The sequence below is a fragment of the Chaetodon trifascialis genome, chromosome 12 (assembly GCF_039877785.1).
Source record: "Chaetodon trifascialis isolate fChaTrf1 chromosome 12, fChaTrf1.hap1, whole genome shotgun sequence".
NCBI lineage: Eukaryota > Metazoa > Chordata > Actinopteri > Chaetodontiformes > Chaetodontidae > Chaetodon > Chaetodon trifascialis.
This window is the reverse complement of record NC_092067.1, coordinates 17,620,780-17,644,932: the sequence shown is the minus strand read 5'-3', so window position 1 is coordinate 17,644,932 and position 24,153 is coordinate 17,620,780. Positions and strand designations below refer to the sequence as shown.

Below are 24,153 nucleotides of genomic sequence, written 5' to 3'. Positions count from 1 at the left end.
AATGCATCGCAGCATGCATCACAAACTTCATATCTTTTCAAAGGTCAATGGATGGAGCACCTCCCACGGGAACAGCATGCAATTTTAACACAGTTAACGCAGTCCCCAAGCGAAGTGGTGGTACCCATTCAAATGTAATTGCACTTTTATGTGTTTAACTATTGACCTGAAAAGAACAACTGCATTAATTCGACTACATAAAAGCGCTCCATGAGAGGTTCACCAGAGAGATGGCAGCGCTGGGATTTGATTGTCTCTGAACACACTGCGGTCAAGAGCAGCAGCGTGGGCCGTGTGTTTGTGTGTGTGTGTGTGTGTGTGTGTGTGTGTGTGTGTGTGTGTGTGTGTGTGTGTGTCTTGTATTGTTGGCATGGTAGAAGAAAGAGGTTTATGGATAGAAAAGCATTTGTGGATAGAAAAGCATTGTAAGACCAAAGCAAGTGGATGGCTCCATGTTGGGAGATTGAAATAAAACTGGAATGGAAGAAAAATGGGATATTAAAAATTGAACATAGAGAAAGAGACAAATGTTTTCTTCATGGGTACATATGTTCCCACATACATACAGTATGCAGACAAGCATATGTATGTGGGGACTTACACATTAACTGCACATTTAATGTTAACATGGTGACTGACATTCATGGCTGAGTGGCTGCAGCAGCTCACAGCATCACGTGTGCAGCATCACAAGTGCAGCATCACGTGGACCCAGTGCCATTTTTGGGGTAATGAAAAACCTCTTCCATCTAAATTCATAAAACACTTAATTTGAAACCATTAGTCTCACCAAGGCCTTTTATTTCATTTAAACTTAAAACTCCATTTTCTATGCCTGGCAGTGGAGTGTTTGGGCGGAAAACAAGCTGAGAAACCATCTATAAACACAGTTTCAAATAAGTGGCATTGAGAATGGAAAAAAAAAAGAGGCTATGGATAGGATGTAAATCGTCTTGAGATGGGTAAGAGCTGGGGATGAAACAGTTGCAATAAATGGAAAAGGAGGACATGAGAGAAATGGCTGTCTTTGAGGGGACAGAAGAGGAAATAACAGCCTGGATGGACTGCTGGGTTTGAGTGTAAAAATGATGTTAGGTAAAGAAACTACAGACTGGATTTGGAGTACAGATAATTATTTCGGCTTGAAATAAGTACTGGTCAAACCGAATAAGATGCTTTATAAGAACTGTAAGAATCATCTGATCATTTATATCAAAACTGTCTCTAGACACAACAAATAAGCACTGCTTCTTTTAGCGTCTTTTGTGTGGTGCAAAGAACAACTCACTCTTTTGTACTCTACCTGTGTTTCATTTCAACTTCAAAATAACAGCCTTGCTTGATTAAAATTGATTGGTTTGAAAAGCATTTTGTGTTAATATTCAATATTTAAAATTGATATTTTGTTCTGCTCTGATGGATAACACCTGTCGTTTGTATCCTTTGAGTCTCTCTGAAGGAGAAATGTTGTCTGGATCTTTCCTGAGGTATCGTAGATGGCATGGGGGCGTCGGCCATGGCCCCCATCCCCAAACATACGCCTCTCCTCCGCCAAGATAATTGCATTCACAGGCTGCTGATTAAATTTGGCCCATCCCTCACGCAATTGTTTCCTATGAGTCTTTATGAAAAATGGCTGAGATTTAGGGATTATGGAATTATATCCAAGCACGGCAAAGCATCTGCTTAAAGATGAGAAGAGGAAAAAATAAATTCATGACAGAATGGTCGGGGGGAGGGGGAGGATGGGGGCATCCTTGCTTATTTTCAAGTTAAACTGTGATAAAACCCTGGTAATCTGAGCTTAATGGATAGGGTGGAGGAGGAGGAGGAGAAAATCATATTACAATACCTTGAGATAAGACAAATCTACGAGCAAGAAGGAAAAACAAAACCAAGAAAACAAATGAGCAAAGAGACAAAAACCGTAAGACAGAAAGGATTATCAAGGGGCAAAACAAGTGAGTGATTAAAAAAAGAGTAAAAGGACCTTCAGTTGCTGCTGCTGAGGGCCACTTAGCTTATCAAGGCTGATGTGTGATCAGCCTGCCAGCTGAATTAAAATGAGCCATGCTCTCTGGAATGGGCAAAACAAAACCGGGTCTGAGGGAGGCAGACAGAAAGAGAAGGAAAGATGGAAGGAGTGAGAGGAGAGAGAGCAAATCGTACCACAAGCATACCAAGTATGTTGGTTTTACCACAGAGGAAGCTGTGCCTCAGTCAGTGCACGATTTGCTAAGGCAACAGCACGTCACAGAGACCTTGTTTTTCCAGGCCTACTGAGAGACATTCAGTTACACACTGCGGGCCGTGGCTCTCATTTAATGCATGCAGCACTTGGATGTGTGCATCAGCCATGAATGTCCACCAAAAAGACTGTAAAGTAGATTTAATGTGAAACTTTTCAGTTTTGGGATACGCAATTTTTGTTTGTTTCTGATAAATGTAGACACGATAAAAGTGAGCTGCAAAATCCATTTTGTCACACATCTTACAAACACGCAGCAAATCACAAATCTTAAGTTTGTTGGAGCTTGTAAGCTGTTTCTGCACTTCGTCTTGGGTTTGGAGCCTTTTATTCGAAAATAGTCGGATTTCTCTGATATCTTCCTCTCTCCTCTCCTGATTCTGTGAATTACAGGTTTATTTGTTGATTGTTGGAAGAGTGAAGGACAAACCAAGAAGGTTTTGGTGAGTTTTATAGTGTTTCTGTCAAGTCTGAATGTATTACAATGATAAAATTGTTATTTCTGTAAATGGAGCCTGGTGGCTTGGGTGTGAGCGATACAGCGGCTGTTTCTGGATAAATAAAAAGGATCTTACTCTTTAACAAAAAGGTATCTCTGTAGGGATCCTTTCCATAATGTTGTCAGAATAACTTGAATAACAATCTGAATCTGTCAATGACAAAGACTTTTAGTGGACGTACACCGACTGTAAGCAAAAGCCCAGAGGGACTCCAGAGCAGCGTTTCGTGGCTGCTGGCGGCAGCGTTCTCGCTCAATACTGGACCAACTTCTGACATGGTTGTCCCCATTAGTCACTTTGACACAAAAACATGAAAAAATAGGGTCCATAATCACAGAATTCACTGGAGTTTCATCTGTTTGTCTGGGACATTGAAGTCTTTCAGGTGGACTGACACCAGACACCAGACCTTTTAGAAAATGTTTTTTAGTCAATAAAAAACAAATAATAATACAAATAACAAGACGGTAGAATAACAGACTCCTGCTGGCTGAAAATGAAATGTCTGACTGCGTCCTTCCTGAGTCACGCTCCACACAGTCAAACTTTCCAGCTGGAGCGGCTACCATCAGGTTTCCTCTCTTATCAGGGAAGGGTTCAGGCCCCAGTTTACTCTATCAGAACTGCTTGTCAGATGGTTGAAAATTTTGGGCAGCTGTGTCCAACAATGTCTGTATTTTTCTGAAACTGGCAATCCAACATCCACCCACTTCACAGAACGCCTGTCAGGAATTCAGAGATGAGAAAGTAAAAGCGGGGTTTGAACTTCTCTTTCAAACTCCTATTTTAACTATTTCTGACACTTTTGTGACCATCACTATCAATCTGAAAATGTGTGCCACAAGCCCACGTTTAACTCTCATTGCATCTCTTCTCGCTCTATGACAGTCAAATTTTTATTGAGTGTCGCCTTTTGGGACAGGTATGAACACTTTTGCCCTCTGATGTGCTCAGACAACACGTTATACAAGTAAGTTCGGCACATGATTGTAAAGGATATTACCACATTTACATTAAAAATGTGACTACGGTTAACAAAGCAATGAAACATTTGCAAATCATCTGTGTCCCTCCAGCTAAAGACTGCTTAGAAATGATGAAAGCTACTCATATTAACTACAGTGTGGACAAGGGAGACGCTGGTGTGAGTAGGTCTTTGGAGGTCAGTGGAGGTTTCCTTTATTGTCTGTCACTGATTTGTACCTTCTTGCGTACATTAATCTCTGGCACTCTTTGTCTGTCAAGTCTCCTTGATATTGAAGGATGACATTGGCAAACACTTTAAATATTTTGTCCATGAACCAAATTAATTTCCTGCTGTTTTCAACTGCTTCACTGCCCTCAAGGTAAGACTGCCCACCCAGTGTGTGATGTCAGCCATCATTACATTGCCCAAGAACACAACTATGGAGAAAATGCATTCAGACAACATCCATGCCCAAACTGACCTTTGTGTGTGGGCGTTAAAATGGACCTACCAGCCTGGTTGTTGCAGTAATAGACTACAATAAGGAACTGAATGTGACATTATCAAGGGGCACCACCCGAGCTTCCAAAAAATGGCATTGATGGAATCCAGAATCTTTTCATCAACACTGTGTACCATGGAGAGGTGGCACAGAAGTCAGGGAATGCTTTATTAAAATCTTTATTTGGTCATGCCTGGTGTTGCATATAGTAACACCCACCATATCTCTGTGAAGACCTGTGATGAACAAAAAAGTCCTTTTCATGTTCCATTACCCACCACTGCCCCCATCAATATCTGCTCCACTTACCCAAGGCTTCGGCCTAAAAGGCAAAAAATAAGCATATTAATTATTAAGCTGCCAAGGGAGAAGGGGGAGGAGTCGTAGGGTTGGAGGGTAATGTCTGTGTTTATGTGTGTGTCGGCAGGCGAGGTTATTAAATTGGTTTTGGGGGCACTGCTTCTTTCCTCTCATGGAAAGCAAGCCTCAGTGATAATGGTAATTGGCTGAAAATCTCAGGCTTTTTATCCAGCTGTTAAAATATGTACTGTACATCTTGTCAGCATATAAGAAACGCTGAAACACCCACAGATGAACCAACGCTCAGACCTGGAGTCTACGGTTTTTGTAAAGCAACACATTCTAACACACATCATGGATGGATGGCAAAAAATGATTACAACGACAACGGCAGCACAAAAGCAAACGAAAGACTAATAGGATGAAGTTTACCAACACATGCACCGCGTGAGAAGACACCGCGCTGTCAATGTGACTTAAGAACTTGTTCATACTAATGCTAAACACGTTATGTGTTCCACAGTGAAAATCTTTTACCACTCAAAGTCCACAGGTGTCCATTTAGACCTCATAACGAAGTTGATAGAAAGTGACATTTTCCTCAGTGGCTTTTGAGACCCACCGAGCTGCCAGTCAGCTCCTATTTTATTTGCTTTCCCACTCATTTTGCTCCTCCTCTGAGATGAGTGCTGAGCGGCTCTGACATCAAAGACCTGTCTGAAACACTGTCTGGCCTTCAGAATCAAAGTAAGAGCTGCATGTCAAGGCTGCACGGCCATGCACTGATATGGCGAAGCTGCAATGACAGGCAGTCAGTGACAGAAACTGAACATGACAATCACAGTGTGAGCGTCAGTTCGTTTTGAATCTGCAATCATATCTACAGCAGCGAACACAAAGGAGTGGGTATTGTAAATACTGGACAAACGACAAATTCTATCAGTATATCAGTAAATTACAAATTATAAACAGTGCATGACATACGAAATAAAAAAATGTTGAGATACCAGATACTAGACTGTTCTCACCAAAAACAACAGTACTGGTATTTGTTCAGACATTTCCGACAAATACTGACTGTCTTCTATAACCTCTAAATTCCACCGGGCGCCTAACGTCCTTCTTCCCTCCACGACGCTTCCGACGGTGCCGTTCTAGACAATGTGTGCAATTTGACCGGCTGTGTTCAACCTCCATTTCAGAAGAGTCCCACAAGTGAATCTGAGTTGAGTCTATTTTTGACAAACAACGCATCAATCTGCACAGACCAGATTGAGCGAGACAGGAAGTCAGAATCTGGTAAATTTTCCGAATAAAACACCCTGTGCAGATCCCAATCGTACATCAACACTAAACACAATGAAACTATTTAGCTATGAAGCCTACTTAGCCATGGTAGAAGCACTAATGTCAAGGAAAAATGACCAAATCAGCAAAATCTGAGCAAGTCAACAAAATCAGGCCTGCAAAACGCTCTGCTTCTGAAACGCGTCTGGTTGGGTTTGCAGGCGCGTGTAGGACGGAACAAAGATGTGTTGCATAAGCAACGTCACAGAGACGCGATCTTGCAATCTCGTGGTCAGAAGCAAAGGTTGAATTGGTGATCTCTGTAATATTATATGTGTGTCAGTCCAACACCAGAGATGACTGATCGCTTCCTGTCACGTGCTAACAGCCAGAGTTGGTTTCTTCTAGCTATGTGGGCAATATTTCACAAACATTAAAGGATATATTCTATATTTTTCACTGTAAATATAATATATATGAGTAATTATAATGACTATGCATACAAAAATAAAATACATAATAAATATTATAATATTAATATAGAATTACATTGAAAGACAATGACTTTATACTCAAACAAACATCTGTGCAGCCAAAGCCTGGTACCGGTAACTGCTCTCATAGTGAGCCATGGCCACTAAGAAGGCTTGTTTCTGAGACTTAAAAAAGTCAACCAAAACTAACACACATAAATCAAAAGAGTAAAATTTCATCAAAACAAATATCGATTTTCTTCAAGAGCAAACTTGACTTATCAAACACTTTTTTGTGGCAGCATGTCTGGTTTGCAGAGTGGCTGAGAAACACATTCTCATTCTGTTCTGCTTAAACAACACGGCGGAATTCAGACGAGATTTCAACTAAGTGAACAGCGTCCTATTGGTCTCTGAGCCAGTTTACATCTACATTATGGCAGATCTTAGCCTGATCTAAGTCATGGCCTGCGGGGGAAGGAAATGTTGGAGAAAGAGAGAAGAGGACTGTGTTTTGATTATTAATTTGCATTAAAATTCCTTCCACGCCTACTTTAACTTTTAATGAGGTGAAAGTCGACTCTCACTTCCAGCGGGCAGAGGAGGTTCAGCAAACTGGTAATAAAGGGTACGTAGTCGTGTTTAGGCAAGGCTGTATTTTTCCAGTTGAGGAAAGGTGAGGCTGAGGTGGAGGCTAGAGCTGGACAGTATTTCTAATCAGTGAGGATAGTTACCAAGTCCTCCTGGTCCCTAATGCAATCATGGACTTAGACAATGTGAATTATTTATTGGAAACAGAAGCATACGACATATGTGAGCACTACTGTACTGATGCATTCACACACGAGCATGCATCAAAACAAAGATATGTGTAATTGGTCCCCTGGCATTTCACCAACTGCTTTGTTTCACACACTTTCAAATATTTTCCTCACACGTGTGTAAAATGTCACATGAACATTTTTTAGACTTAAATTTCTACATGTTCATTCTTGCATGACATCAACTAGGTAGCAGAGATATACGTGCATATATATGTGCATAAAAGCCTAAAAGACTGCAGTCATTAATGTGCTTTTTCCATCTACAGTGAGGAATTTTAAAAAATGATAGCAATTGTCATCTTAGAGCTACGAAGGTGAAGCTGAGGGGTGATTTTATTCTTCCCTCAATCACGAGAATAATAATTATTAAAACAGGGAACCTGAGCTGCACTTTGGCATGAGTCTGACAATCCAGGGCTGCTTTAACATTATAAACAACAGCCATCCATTTGATTACCCATCTGCCCTTTGCAAATGCTGTCAACACAGATGTATTTTTTCAATTCTTCTCTATTTCCCTCCTTCATCTTTTTATTTATAGTTTCTGAAGACTTTTTACCTTTTGTTAAAACTGTCTCCTGTGCTTTGAATGACAGTGAGGGAAAGGTTCGGGGGCTTAACTGACAGTTTATCTAACAAGGGACATATGAATTAGACATACTTTGGAATAATAATGGTTGCTTTAATGGTTGTTTAAACATTGTCAAGCCTTGCAACATATATGCCTGGCATGACAAAAGGGGATTTTGAGTAAAAACGTTAATGTGCTCCTGCATTATATGCAAAACCTACAGACAAAGACACATACACACATTTTTAATTGGCAAAGATATTTTGTATTATTATTTCTCCTTTCCCATAGCAGCCTGTGCTGTTGTTGTCCATTAATATTTCATAAAGGCCAGTTATTTTCTGCTTAGGAAATCTCACACAACTCATTATTTAAGTTATAAAAAATAACAAAAACATGAAAAAGCAACACTGAACCTTTAAGGCCACGCTGTGATTGACATATGCAGATGTGCAAATGGCCCTAAAGCTGAAATAATCTAATGAACTCTCAAGGTTACATTTTATGGTTGAATTAGGCACATCTAAAAAAGGAAGTGAAACACTGAAGGAGCATTACAAGTGTGAAAAATGGAGGATATGATTGCTGATTTGAAATCTGGGAAAATTCATTATCATAGGCAGAGCTAACCAAAGGTATAGAAAAATCAAGCATTTATTCAAAGGCACGGGAATTAAAAGCATCCTGCCATGTTGGCTTTGTTCAGTTAGAATAGCACAAAAATAAACAAGGCTACTAAAAGAGACACACGGGAGAAAACCATGAAAAAGTGCATTTTGCATGATATGCAACCTTTGAACAACTTTAGCTCTGTTGTTCTTCTAGCTTAACCACAACGGCTCCAATAGTCTCACTATCTCTGTCACACAGTGGTAGTACACAGCAATCAATTAACACCAACCACCACTGATGGCCTATTCCGGACTTCAATTTAACACATGTCTCCTCATGATCCACATTAGGGGCTCACAAATGTGACAATATGAATGTCGTCCTTCAAAAAGAAAGTCCCTCTTGCCCCCTTCCTGGAGCGGTGAAATATTGAGTGTGACACGGGAGTAATTGCATGGGAAGTAATCAATTAGACGCACAATTGAAGGAGACCTGAGGTCTGTGGGCTGCCAGGCAAGAGGCTCAACTAAATTCTGGTGACGTGCACTGAACCAATCTTGCCTGCCTCCTGTGGCTGAATTGCTCTTTCTTCTCCTGGTAGTTAGACGGTGAATGCAAGTTTCAGGGATCAGAAGAGGGCGGCAATTTTATGGCCCCTTTCAGCAGCCCGTTGTCTGGGGGAAACACATTTTCTTCAATCGTGTCTTTCACCTTGCCCCATCCCATCCTTTCCCTGCCTCCCCTGTACATTGTCGTCACAAGACGCTGAGCAGGACAAGTTTAGTGGATGACAGAGTACGTTCACTGACACGGACCCATCGAACGATTGCAGCAGGCTTTGGAGAACGCAGTAGAACCCAAGTTCTCAAAAGGGTGTTGCATGCAGTACAAAATGGTACAAACACTAGACTGCATGCGTTTGTGTGAAAGGCATCAATGTGACAAATCAAGACAGCCAACTGAAATATGATGAGAGTCACACTGCCAAAGAAAGAGGGATAAAGAGATGGAAGATAGACAGAAAATAGGATAGATAAAGAGAGAGCAGATGGGCCATGAAGGAGTGGATAACGCCTTGGCGTACAACACAGGCTTGTGTACATGCATGAGACGAGAGAGGATCATTCAGCAGATGGGGCCTCAGATTGGATGCTTCATTTTGGACAGACGCAGTGCAGGCGTAGGGTGGTTAGAAAAATGAATCAACAACACTAAACAAATCTGAAAAAAAAAAAAAGAAACCCTGGATGAAATGAGAGAGGGAGGGGGGTGGTGGCAGTAAAATGCGTTAAATCAGAAAGCTCATCTGTGTTGTGCTCCTTATTGAGGCTGTTATTATTTTGCCAGGGAAGCAGGCTGTAATTACCATGTGAAAGCACAGAGGCGGCCCGGGGTTCATGTGAATCCAGAAGGAAGTGCTGAAAACGTTTGCCTAAGCAGGAAGCAAGACGCTGCAGGTCAGCGTGCATCAAAATACAGATTAGGAACTTTGAAATGTCAGGAGGCAGCTCTGTTTAACCTTTTTCTTGGCTATGGGGACAAAAGGTAGCCAGAAGTACTTATTAGAAGTTCCTCTTTGATGTAATCAGAAGGTTCACTTGTACACACAAAAAGCCTAATAAACAGGTAACCTTTAAGGGACCAGCTTTTTATCTTAAGATGAGAGAACAGAACAGATTTTTATGCCCACAAAGTAATACCAAACAAACAACACAACTAAACTTTCCACACTTAAGCAAAGAGAGTCTTTTAAATTTGTAATTCACTTCTACACACCCCCGTGCACACACACCATCCCTCAACTTTTCCCGGCTTGACTGTGCCTTATATTTCATATTCATGAGGATAACTTAGCTAAGCTTGATTGAAAGGTGCATCGGAGGGAGTCCTATCCCTGCTCAGCCGGAGACCTCCTCTACCCCATCCTCCAGTCCCCTCAAATGCGGAGAGTCCATTCACAGCTCGCAGAGAGTGCACCAGAGAAATCAATAAGTGCAATGCTACAATATACTGGCGACAAATTGATTTCATCCAAAGGCAATTTCGACCCAAGTAGAAATGCTGGTGGGATTCAGCATTGAAGGAGTCTTTTACTGTGCCTTCCCTCGATTAGCCCCTTATGTAGTTAATAAGTTTTATCCTCTTATATATGTTGCTCATGGATTATATCGATCATCTTACACTTGTCCTGGGAGCTGCTGGCAGAGGAACGGTAAACCAATATGACAGCAACATCAAAGGCATTGTAATGAATAAGGCGGCTAGCTTCAGACTCACTAAAGCACTTGATGGAAGGAAAGAATTATAATCTGTGCTGCTTGATGTACAGGACTGGCTCCATCCTGATGGTTCAGGCTTATATCCCTCCTCAGCAGTACACTGTAGAATGATGACAACTGAAACAGAACAAGCTGAGACACAAGTGACTTGTTTCTTCCCCCACAGCAAGAGCTTGTTTAACTGTCAGGACCATCTGTGCAAAAAGCAGTGATATGATAGACCCTCCAAGACAAGTTTCTTGTTATAAAAAGATAAGATGGTACTCAAGGTCTTTACGGGTCCAAAAGGATCCCGAACTTGACATGCATGTGTGCATTTTCAAAAAAAGATACCTGATGGAAAAAAGACCTGAAGGCAGCCAGAACTGGTCTGAAAAAGACTCGAGGATAATTAGACCTCATTCAGAATGCGGTCGGCTCGAACAGACCCAAAAAGAGGGAGCATGATGTGCCACCAATTATGAGCAGCCAAGCTGAAAAGGGTAGCTACACATCTCGTTACAGTTCATACTCAAAAGACATGATTTTTTTTTTTTTTTTTCTGGCGATGATGATGAAGCAACATGACCACAGCAGATAGCAAAGGTTTGGATCCACTCAGGTATAGGTATGATGAAATGCAGACACAAGACACTGGGAAAAAGCACAAGACCCTACCTGGACACAATTTGTCTGCATACAATTAGGACCTGATTTGGATCCTGGACTAAGTGTGTTTCCATCAATGCAAGTCAATGCAAAGATGAAAATACACAAACTTTGTGTCACCCATTTGAAAATATTAAACTTGAATGAAAAATGTGTGCATGTTGCGTTGCTCTGCAGAGTGGCTTTGCAGAGGACAGAGCCGCTGTTCACCAGCAGACAGCTGCTGAGTGCTGGGGAGCTCTGGAGGAGAGAGCCGAGGGCAGAAGCGGAGCTTCTGGAGGAATAAACACCCGGAGACACACCGGATTCTGCTCTCATCTGCAGCCGTGTACCAGCTCAGAGTTTATTTTTCAACTTTTGAGATTAAAAAGTGGATATATCTATACTTTTGCGTCTCAGCCTGTCTGCAGCAGCGAGCTGCAGAGTAGCTGACCCCCACTGTCAGGTGTTATAATGTACTGTAATTAGTCTCGTCATCCATGCTAACTGCTAACTAGAGGGAAATGTACTTTACTGAACATACATAGGGGGGAGGGGAAAAGAGGAAATAACAGAAAGAACCGGTGTCTGATGAGTCAGAGGCTGAACTGACTAGTGATGTGTCAGTCGCGAACGAAACGGCTCTTAGAGCCGGCTCTTTGACGTGAACAATCGGCTCCTGCCTGGGAGCCGGAGCGTGAGCTGCTTTGGGGTTTTTTTGTTTTTTTTCTTGACTTTTTTTCCATCCAAGCCGCACGTGATTGGTCAACTACTTGATGTGTAGTGGCTTCAGTGTGTACACACTGAGCAGGAGGAGGAGCAGCAGGGGTTACAGACACAGAGCATGCACACACAATACACAACACACACACACACACACACACACACACACACACACACACACACACACACACAGAGCCGCGACAGACAAAACGCTGGAAAGGTGAGAAAATGAGTGACGCAGGAAACGCAGTAAAATTTGGTATAAAGTATGTGTTGTACCTATTACACATAATTTTACATTATTTTGGTAACAAATTAATTTAAGCAACAAAAAATCTGAGGAGCCACTTGGGAGCCGAAAGAGCCGGCTCTTTTTTGTGAGAGCTGAGCCACGAGAACTGGCTCTCTTAAAAGAGCTGGAATTCCCATCACTAGAACTGACACACACACCCTCCTGCATGCTATAAACACAAAGCAAATAACCAGCAGTCAAAGTCCAGTGAGTAGCACAAGGTGAAAATTCACTTTGCCACCTTAAGAACCAAGGGAAGCACCTAGGACCTCTAGTTTAGAAAACTCAACCGCCGTACATGTGAGAATCTCCCTATAACAAGGCAAATATCTCCTTAGAACATTTTTTTCATCGACAAGAAAGTGAGAAAATTCTTTTCTATTCTACTTGTAAGCACAAACGAAAAATACAAGTGTGAAACTCAAACAGTCAGAGTTATGAAGCAGAGCAGATTCAGGCCATGGCTGTTGTGCATAACTTCCCCTCTACTTCATGGCTCGAGGCCACGGATGGCACATCAAACAGCAGCTTCTTACAGAGTCCAGCCCCTGCTCCCTCTGCACTGGCTTCAACTTGGCACCACAATGAAGAGGACCGGCTTGGCAAAAAACAAAAAAAAAAAAGGGCTGCTCATGGTGCTGGACAAATGCAATTCCCTAACTATGGCCCAACATGCGAGAAGGAATACAAGATAGAACACAACACACAAGCACATACTGATGCTGCATGTACACTCATGGATGGATGTGTTGTTTCCTTCGACTCTGGGGGATCACAGGGAAGGAACAGTTGAAGAGAACAATGAGAAACAACTGAATTATTTAGAAAGTGGGTTTGGAAGCAGCAGAGACACAAGCTCAGTGCAACGCTTCCTCCTTACAAATCTAAATAAGTTCGAGCCGAGGAATAAATTGTAATCTCTCAGTACAGACAGAATTTTAAAATTGTAGTGCAAGCTGATGACATTGTCTTTCTCATATTGCCTCAGTGTCTCCTTGACACACTTCTTATCATGCTTATATATATAACATATATTCATGCATTTGTGTAATATTTCTCCCAAAACATCATCGGGTAGAATGGAGCTTCAGCGTGCTGTGCGCCACCAGTCCAGTCTGATTGCACTGGGAGTTCACCCCCACAGAGAAATAAGCGCAAGCACAAGTCATTTCAAAGCACATTTTACTGACATTCCCCATCACCGAGGACATGCATGGCACTTTGTGGTGCTACCTAATAAATCATTCAAATCTCATTCCTCGTGCTTCCCTATGTGTAAAAGATAATAAGGGGAAATAATTTATGTCATGATTGCACTGGAGAGCAAAAAATGAAAAAAAAAACAAAACAAAAAACATAGCAGTGTTTGCACCATGGGACTGAACACAACTGACCGGGACTTACTGATAACACTTTTACTTAATGTTATTCAGCCAAAACACAAATTGATTCTCCCTCCGTTTTCACTCACTCAGAAAATTTGTGAGGTTGGATTTAGCTTCAAAATGAGTAAATAACACCTCTGACCTTGTGTTGCACATATCATGAGCTGGCCCTGGCCCTGGCATGCCCCACTTAGCCCCGTATCGGAGAAGCTCTACATCTTTTTTGCAAGTCAAGAGCTTCACTTCTTACTGACCTCAGGGTCAGGGAGCCTGAAGGAATCCTCGTAGCACAAGTATCCATTGTTCATAAAGAGGCAGAGCCGCCCACTCAATGTTTTCCTACTTAGCCCACTATTTATCTGCACTCACATCCACTGTCTTCTCCAACCTCTGAGTAAACGTGCAGGGGTCGATTGCCGGATGGGTTTAAAATCAGACAGGAGCGATGTGTGGAAATAACAGAAGAGATAAAGTCTTTTAACAACTTGCAAGTCAGCATCATATCCCTTAGTGTGTGAGGGTTAAGTGTAATAACAGAAGCGGTCAGGAACTTGAAAGTGACAGAAGCCAGTAAACAACCAGCACAATGGCCAATTTATTAATTCAACTGTACAATATACCCTCCAATCAGTATATCACTAAAATCCTATTTTTGTGAAATATTTTCTGAAGGCACTCCTAAATCACCTGTTATGACCTTGCTGTATTTTTTCAATGATGTAGTGTTACTGTAGCTTATTGTTAGAGTGAAACAATACGAGCAACTGTTGCTAGTCAGCATCGTTTCAAATCAGAGGGTAGGCAACCTTGTGTAAAGCAACTGTTGATAATCACGGCTAACTCAAGGTGGTGATCTGATCAAAGTTGAATTCAGCTGGAAGACCTTTTTGAAATCATTAACTCCAAGGAGAGCAGTTTGAAACAAAGTAATGATGTGAGTGAAGTGAATAATATTTCAGTTAAGAGTCTGTGAAGCATTCATTCTGTCTACCTCTTAGCTGTTGCTGACATAATTGGTTAGAAAAACTCAAAAATAGGTTTCAAAATATCAGGTTGTTCCCATTTTATTAAGCTCACGCTGGTATGTGGACTGCCACCATTTTCTGAGATGCCTTTTTCCTAGGATAACAAAGGCCCTAATCTGCCTCCGAATGGTTCATTGGTTCATTTTCTTTGTTGGTTCAGTTGGTTAGATTTAGGCATGATGATTGGTTAGGGTTAGATAATGGAATATCAGGATAAGCCAATCAAAGGCAGAGTAGGGCAGGTTATGTCTTCACCATCCTAGGAAAAAAATAAGCGATGTCTACCTTCCCTGTTGACCCAATGATGCAAAAAAAATAAATAAATAAAAAAAAAAAAAATCCAAAAGAAAAAAAAAAAATGGCCTATGGAATGTTTAATTCCTGAAATTAATAGGAAAGAAGAAGCAAACTACTGAAACAAAAATATTCAAACACCCTTGCAATGCAAATTAATGCTTGTAGCTTTAGGAGCATAAAGTATACACACTTCTCCAGGCACCACTACACCACTGTGCAGGGCAATATGCCTCATTGCGAAGGCACAACCTGGTCCTGTTTATTTTAAATGTCTGACAGTCATCAGCCCTTTACTATCTTCAGTTCCTGAATGCTGTTAATTTGGTCAAGATTTTATGTTGTGGAGTAAAAGCATCTTATCACCTTTCTTAACTTCAAAAATGACTCAGGATTTAAGACAGCTGTAGAGCTGTCCTAACCTGAGAGGAGTTCCCAGCAGGTGGTGAACGAAAGGGAAAACATGCACACACGCACGCACGCACGCACGCACGCACGCACGCACGCACGCACGCACGCACGCACACCAGGAGGCATGGAAATATAAAATGTTAAACGTTTGATCTCAGATAAAAGCAAGATTTTTCAAAGATTGGACTGACTGACCACATACCGAAGCATATCACATATCAGCTTTGACTAACCGGTCACTTTTTTATTTTCTTTACTCACTCGATGCGAGTCACCAGAAAATAATTCAGTCACTCACCTGTGAGGTTCTTCAGACCCAGCTGGCGCAGGCCAAAGTTTCCATCACGTCTGTAGTTGAGGAAGATTGCGAGGGAGTAGCGGTCCTCATACAGCTTGGTCCCTCGGATGATCCTCAAGTTCTCCAAAGGCAGGTAGTCAAACTGGTTCAGGGCCACCAACACATAGCCTGTTACTTCTCGGATAGACTGTGGGCAGAGTTACGAAGGGAGCTGTTAGTGTGTGCTTTAACTGTGCAGAAAATTCTTGCATGAATAAAAACATTTAAGGAAGCAAATCAGTAGTTATGTGACAGACATGATAAAAAAAAAGTCTCTCGGTGGATCTAAAATTATTGAATCAGCAAGTGAGATAGTTGAAGGTAGTTGGTAGTTAGTTGAAGAGGTAGTTCATTAAACTGTAGTACCCATGAGCAGGGTTTAAGGACACCATATTCATGTTTCTCAATTGAACTAATTTGACGAATTTGAGGTTTAGCCAATAATGTCAACAATGCATTACTGTACAAAACAAAGGACATTTTACAATAAATCTTGAGCATGAAAGGAGAAACAGCTGACTATTCATTTAAGCTGACAAAGTGCATGGTGCTTTATTTGGTTTCTTTTCACACTTAGCAGCATGTTGATCAAGAGCTTTAGAGTCTGCCTACTTCAACCAAGATTTTGCACTTGTGGATCGACCTTGTTGTACGCTTGTGACAATTCATTTAAAATGGAAAATATTTGTTCATACTCTGCCGAATCTTTCTGATTCTAGCTATTTTAAGGTCTCTCTGAAAATAAGCACTTTCAAACTTCAGCTCTGTCATCTGTTAGATGAAGTGGACAAAAGCATAAATGCTGTTATGTTGTTAAGATCAACCAACTGGATACAGGCCGCAGTTTAACAATGTCTTTCACATTTTTTCCCAGCTTGAATCACATCACGTACCATAAATGCATCCTACAGAAGCAACAGAGCCATGTGACATATTGGATACATCCCCCAAACCTTTGCTTTACTCGGCCAACAACTGCACACTGAAAATGTATCATTAGACTCTTAATTGATGATGATGGGTTTATCTTCTATCCTTTTACAATTAAGCAATACATCACGACATCTCCGTTACGCATCGGGCCGAAGAACGCCCCTTAGCTGTGGTATAATGAGCGTATATCACGGATTGGAGTGATGTATTGCTTTTATAAAACCGTTACCAATAATGGCAATATGAAAGAGGAATACACAATAATTTTCATTTAGTTTTTAATTAAACAGAAATACATATTATCTAATAAAATAGCCCCACTGTGAAAAATATAGTCCCACCTCTCCGTACGTTAGCTCTGCATGTCGTCTATTCCTCGCCTTTTTTTACCATTGTTAACCCTATCTGGAGGTGAAAGTTAACCTTAAACATGTGAATTCAACTAATTTAGTCTATTTGTTAACCCCCGCAGTTAACTATGAGTGGCATCTGAATATCATGACTTTAAAAGCACCAAATTACTTGCCTTAACAAATTTCGTTAGTAAATAATGTGAAGAATTGTAAAATATAATTTCCATGAGGCTGTTCAATCAGACAGTGACAGATCACCCTATAGAGCCCTAAGTGTCATAGTCGCTGTCAAGGTGCTGATCCTGTGACTGTCATTATATAGGAGCTGTCCGTGGGACTCCGCTATTTGACTCCATATTACTTATCACATATTACATCACATGGTTGTTGTCATGGAAACATTGTTGCTTCCCTGAAGCGGAGTGATATGCTGTGATAAGGCTTTGTAGAATAGTAGCTGTGGTATACACTCATTATATCACAGTTAACAGCCAATCAGATTTCCGAATTTCACCTTTCCGTTTTATAAGCTGTTTTACAACATGTTGTCCATGTAGTTTGAAAAGATGCACAGCAGTAACAATATTTCAAGAGGTTGATAAATCAAACGTTATAATTTAACTGTTTGAATCTACCAAGAATGATTCTTCTCCTTCCCTTCAGTGCTTCTGGATTTATCATTTCATGCTGAAGGTAATTCATTGTTTGACACATGTCTCATGGCAAAACAGTTGCCTCTGAAATGAACTAATTAATTAAGGAGGTGGGGGGCAGAGAAAGAATGCAGAAGAAATGGAAACAAACAAAGGAAACAAAATGATTCACTGAAAGCTATCTTCAAGGTCACTTTCCACATATTCAATCACGCCAGTGAGTTGAGTACGAGCATCTGAGCGAGGAGAACTTGCTCCGGGGTTTGTGACCTCAATGCAAAAACTTGGCACAGGGTTCAGCGCTCATGTCCGGGCTCCGGCCTGGGGTGACTGAGCCACAAGGACAGCCATTGCTTCACACTTTAAATGTCATTTAGGAGGGGATATAACGACTGTCGAGACTTTGGCAAGGAGCCACCCAGTTGGAGCTACTGTTGCATGAATCAAAGTGACAGGCTGTGTCCTCTTTCTCCCATCCACCATCATGGTGGCTGTCATTAGCAGACAGGCGGTCAGAGAAGTCTTTCCACACCCGGCCCGCTGATGCTGATAATCAACAAGTCTGTGTGTGAAGTGCTGTTGCAGCTGATGTGGTGAGCTGAAATAAGTCCTAAGGAGGGCCCTGGCAGTGTAGTCATGGCGGCTGACAGCTGTCAGAGAGCATGGCCATCAGCCATCAGTAAGTAAGCCGCAGTCACAGCTCCGTCATCATTACCCTGCTGATTACCATTAATAGAAACAGACGGGCCAGAGTCTGGTGAGTCTGTGTGTATTTATGTGAGTGAGTGATGAGGAATTTATACTCAGTGTGTATGAGTGCATATCAGTTTAGAAACTAGTTGGAAAAAAGATCAAGTAAGCTACTTTCTGTAGATAAAAATCTTCCAACAGTCAGAGAATCACTGAGGATAATCGTGCAAAAGTTGATGCATCGTTGTTGTGCGCATGTGCATTTGTCTATGAAAATCACAAATGTGTGCGCATGCTTAAGTGTACACTATGTTTCTTCTTTGTACTCTGTTTGTGCCATCGGTGTGAACACAGAGTTAGACAACCAGGGCCATACTTCACACTCTGAATTTATTTCACTAGCCAAGAGCTGAGGTGTGCTGGATGACTCAAACTCACCCTGCTGGGGATTTGAAGGTCTTTTCTACCTTGCTACACAACCAAATAGCTTCAAGTCTATGTAGTCCAGTGACATTGCCCTGGGCACTGTGCCATAAACTATCCTCCCCATCTACCATCCAGGTACTTTTTCTGGCTACCAGAAGCTGGGGGGTGGTAAACAGCATCAATAGCAATCAACTCTATCTGGGCATATACCGTAGCTGATAATTATTATTTGAGTATTTTTATTTATCATTATCTTCATTTTTTTTTTCACTTTTTTTTTGTTGTCCCTGAGCCTGTTTATTACTCCACTCGCACGGTTGCTGGTTTGTTATTTTCAAGCCATCAAATCAATACTTTCTAAAGTGCAGCCTTGCTGAGGGAAATAAAACAAAGGGGAAAGAAGATGGCAGCTACGCACGCTTTTCTCCCCACAGATTGTTTGTTCAATAATGAACTGGATGAAAAAAGGGAAACAACTTGTAGTGATTACAGGTTCTTTCTGAGCTAATGGCCAGACCCTCTCTGCGTGGTCACTTTCATTAAAGATCAACAAAAGAGGCAACCCCCCCACCCCACCCCCAAATACCACTGGTGCAGGACAAGTGCAGGTTGAAGTGCCCACTTCAGGGAAACAGGAACTGTATTCCCTACATTAATACATCTAAAATATGATATTCAAAAATGTGTTAATACACAAGAGCCCCCATTGTGTGATGGAGTAACAATGCTGAGTTTGGAGTTATGTGCCAGCTTAGTAGCATATTTCATTTTTGTGTGTGTGCTTGTGCTAAATTTATTCCCGACTCATTTGCATGACCTCCTCTATATACTGTAGCTACAGTGCAATTAGAGCAGTAAATTGACTGCTAAAGATAACAACATGACACACTGTTGTCCTGAATTTCTCCCACTAAAAATAGCTCTCTCTTGTTGCAGGTGCACATTTAGCAGAGAAACTCTTTTTCTTTCTTCCTCTTTATTTCTATTCCAGTTTGTCGTGTCAACAATGTCATCTCTTATAGTGGAGATTCAGATAGGAAGGTGCAAGCTGTTAAGCATCTGTAATCCCTTCAGTGAATGTGCATAGCATTTTCTTTTTTAAACTGAGACAGCAGACTCCTTTACTGCATGTAGACTGAACTGTGTAGCAAACCCTCAACGCACCCAACCCCACGCCCCACACACACCCCACATGCCTCCAGAGAGATCAATGCGTCAGAGTCCCAGTAACAGTGAACAAAAGAGACAGACAGAGCCAGATTCACTAGATTAACAGGGATTTCTCCCTCCTCCCTCCTCCCCAGCATTTGTGAACGGAAGTGTGGCAGCGGAACAAACCCCTCACTTGAGTCACAGAGACGTGCACGGTTTTGAAATTGAGTCCTTCAATCCCCAACTTCTAAAAGGAGAGGGGAAGGAGGGAGGTTTTTAGGGTAGAGTTAGCGAAGGAAGGACGGAGAAAGGATAGAGAGGCAAAAAGAGAGGGCTGGACGCACACTGCAGGAGGAGGAGTTCACTCAAGTGGATCGGACTGGGTTTACGTGTATTTTAATGCATAATTAAAACCACACCTGTTCCAGGTCAGGAAAGTGACAGATAGAGCAAAGGGTCTGAGGAGGGGTGAAATGTTGGGAGGACTGACGCAGGGCTGAAAGTGCAATGACACCATTAGCATGTTTGGAGAGACTGAACACACGTTAGCATGATTACCTCTCATTTCCATACATATTGAGGCGTACCGATGTGCTCCGCGGGGCTGCGGTCATTGAAGTCTGATACACAGGAGTGCACAGGGAGGGCTTAAGGTTTGCCTTGCATCACTAAGCCCTCATCCTCGATTTCCATATCGGTTCCCTAAACCCTCTGCCTGAGCTCACATCCACATCTGTAAACAGACACAGAGTGTCTACAAGTCTAAGTGAGAAAATCCTCCTGAGTTTTCCCAGGAGCTCATCCTCAATGCAAGTGATAACATACTGGAAATATGGCTGGTAAATTGCCCCAGTTTTGAGAAGTGAAGGCTTCATTACTGTTTTGACATTAATTTCTGGCATCAATCTTTATAAATGAGTGTTAACCCTCCATTGTGAATAACTCATGCATATCACTCACAAAGTCAGTTATGATATGACTTTATAATATCATCATGTTGTTGCTACGTGAGTGCAATATTTCCCTGGAGAGTCCCTGATGTGTTGTCGCCACGCTCTGCTTTAAGTCACCGAAGGGCCCACCTCCAGCCCCACAAACCGCCAGGTCCTCCTGATTCCCTCTGGAGTGGCTTAAACCCAATATGAGCCACTTCAAACACCTGCAGTTGATGCCTTTGATGTGTGGGTATGTGTGTGTGCAAGAGGGTATGTCTGTGCATTGCTCAAGTGTCTTTTATTGCTCGGACAAGATGATTATGATGACTCATCTTTGAAGATGAAGAGCAACTATCCCTTTTGTTTCTTACGTCACACCTCTCATGCTGTCATAAAACAAACCCCCCCCCCTCTCTCTCTCTCTCTCTGTGTGTGTGTGTGTGTGTGTGTGTTTGTGTGTGGCTGTACAAAGGAATTCTCATGTGTTTTTTTGTTGACTGTGGTAACAAAAGCAAAAAAGAACAAGCGACATGAAAGATTTGAATCCTCTTTCTGTTGCCATTCCATGTCCTTCCCCTGCTTCTACTGAGGGTCAATGCCAGATGGTTTCTAGGACCACTGTTTTACTCAAGCACGTCACTGAGGATTTCAATGAGACAAATAAAATGAAAATTCACTTTATAGTAAGGCAAGAGAGCCAATATCAGTTAATCATACAGCAACAAGTAACATGACCTGAAGTAAAAAATGACTCAAATAGAAGAAAACACAACAGAACAGGAATTATCTGACAGACAGTATGATCCTTAGAGTGTGTTTTTTGGCCTTTATTTCAGCATTGGAGTGGTCGTTGCATGCTAATGAGATTGGCAAGAAAGAGTGACTTTGAGAAGTCCCCGTTCAGAGTGTGCATGTCCTTCTGTGCCGAGGCAATGTCTAGTGTTCATTTGACGCTTGAGTGTCATTGGTTGCGACAGTATGACAGTCTACTTGTCAAGCATGATGACAAGAAAGCCCTGTAAGGTGCATACATGACCGACAGAAAACACCCTGATGATCAAGTACAGAGAGTAGGGTGAACTGGGAGAGCATCATGTGAACAGACAGAGGTGGACAAAAAACCAAAACGGAAACACCCATTGCAATTAAGATGGAGAAAGAAAGCTTAGAAAGCTTTTATATAATTCCATATGTCCAAGGCCTTGATGTGTTATTTTACTACAAAAAACCCTCCTAGAGCTTGCTCAGTCTTTGGCATAGGAACAGACATCTGCTCCACAAACTAATGTGGTTTTTGGATTCCATTTGGATGGGATGCTTCCCATTCCCGCTGCATATTTCCAAAACATCTGGCTCTACTGGAAAATTGCAGAAAAGGCTACGTTCTCCTCAGCTTTGCCACCTGTGGCTCCATTAACTACAGTTAGGTTTGTACATTGTGGGCCCATGCAAAATTTCTCCACAGTCACACACACATAAACAAATATACACATGAAATGGGTACTGCAATGTTTAGGATTGGGACTATTGATTAGTACTACTCTATAGCATGTTAAGTGCATTATTTTGAGTTTGAATCAACAGTGTGGTATTACCGATAATTAAATAAGAAATCTGTGTTTTCTTCAGTTCTCTTTTCTGAGGAGCGATTCCTGCAGTCATAGAATTGAACTGAAAAAAAGGAGAGAGACGCCATCTTCTGTGAAGCATCTGCCTCTAATCCCTGTTTGTAAATGTGAGGTTAGAAGTGTGATTACACAGATATGGAGAATGGGTGGTGGTGGGCGAGCTGTGGGTGTTTGGTGGTCACAGGTTGAATGAGGCTGATTTTTTATTGCCAACATTTGCTGCTTGATGCCTTTCAGCTTGTCTAACTCCTCTCCCTTAGTCACAGCACAGACAATGAAACATGGCACAACTCCTATCGATTTACTAACACAGTAATTAAGAAAACGCATGTATCCTTCTCTCTTGCTTGTTCTGTCTTTTGTTTCCACTTCATTTTCTTTCTCTGTTCAACACACTGAATGCCTTTCTCTCCTTCTCTGTCTTGCACCCTTAAGTTGTTAACGCTGCTGCACCAATATAAACCAAATGAGTATGCCATTCATTAACGTGGTAGAGTATTCAAGTGCACACAAATGAACTGCATTGAACAAGTGAAAAGGTGTTCTTCAAGTTGCAATGAAGAGTAAGTAAAAGTACATCATGGAAGTTGCAGATACCAAGTACTGATAGAAGGATGTAAAGCTGTAGTACGCCATGTAAAACGTTTCGCCTCTTTCTTTGCTGCCGTATATCACTCCGTCAAGCCTCCCCCACTAAACCCACGAGTTCGGTCAGCAGCAGGAGTCAAACCTCGTGGGGGCCTGCTCTCCATGGGGTGAGCCTCACCGAGACCCTGGTCCCTCTCACCGCGACTCATCTTCTCCTCGACGCCCCTTCAGCGCTTCATGGGGCCAGAGCAGAGTGCATCAAGCTTCAGAGGCAGCTGCAACGTCATCTAACAGCGAGATGAGAGGCTAGTACACACACACACACACACACACACACACACACACACACACACACACACACACACACACACACCTGTCTCTCTTCAAAAGTTCCCTACTGTTTGTCATTATGCCTCTTTGCTACTCAGCGATACAAACGCCATGGCATCAAATATAATGAGCCCGAAGCTCCGTGTGGAGCCGCAACGTGTTCACACATGTTTTGTACTATTCAGCGCTGTAGGCAAAGGAGGTGTTGGAAATTCATCAAAAGTCACAGGATTTTCTGCCACTGAATCAGGCTTTCACCATCTGAAGGCATGTGTAAGCACATCTACATTTGCAGAACTGCCAATAAAGCGTTGTCTCTCTGAAATGACCTGTGACTGGCCAAAGTCTGCTGTCACAGGTCCTTTTCTCTTAGCAACTGCAATGGAAAGTTACTAAACTACTGCACGACCGCATTTCCATGTCAGGAAAGCACCAGTTCACCACCTCAGCTAAAATTTCTTTCATTTTCGGTTTCTCTGGTCAAAGAGTCTCTGCAGCAGAGTGACAGCAGGAATCACATCTGAAGCAAAGGATCAAGAGCTCACTTTTCAGGTCAGCTCCTGAAATTGAGCCAGAACGGATAGCCTGATGTTTAAAAGCCATTGTGAGTACTTTGCATGAAACTGTCTCCACATGAGCAACGACCCTCCTTCACAATGGATTGAAGGGTGTGAGCGACATATGGCAGGCTCACGAGTCCAGGATCATCTAGTGGCTTGATCATATTTTTAGCTTTGTCTCGGGCCACAATGCCAAGAAAACTCTTCAGACTGCCCTGACTAGTGTGAGGCCTTTTTCTTAGTCCACT

General features: G+C 42.0%; 1 protein-coding gene across 2 annotated transcripts in view; it reads right to left on the bottom strand.

Annotated features, from left to right (window-relative positions):
- The window catches only part of LOC139340766 (receptor tyrosine-protein kinase erbB-4-like), a 297,802-nt gene that overhangs the window by 113,044 nt on the left and 160,605 nt on the right, over positions 1-24,153 (bottom strand). For both annotated transcript variants that reach the window (XM_070976738.1, XM_070976739.1), the window contains exon 3: positions 15,619-15,805. In XM_070976738.1, the coding sequence (XP_070832839.1) occupies positions 15,619-15,805 (187 nt within the window). The remainder of the gene's footprint in view (positions 1-15,618; positions 15,806-24,153) is intronic.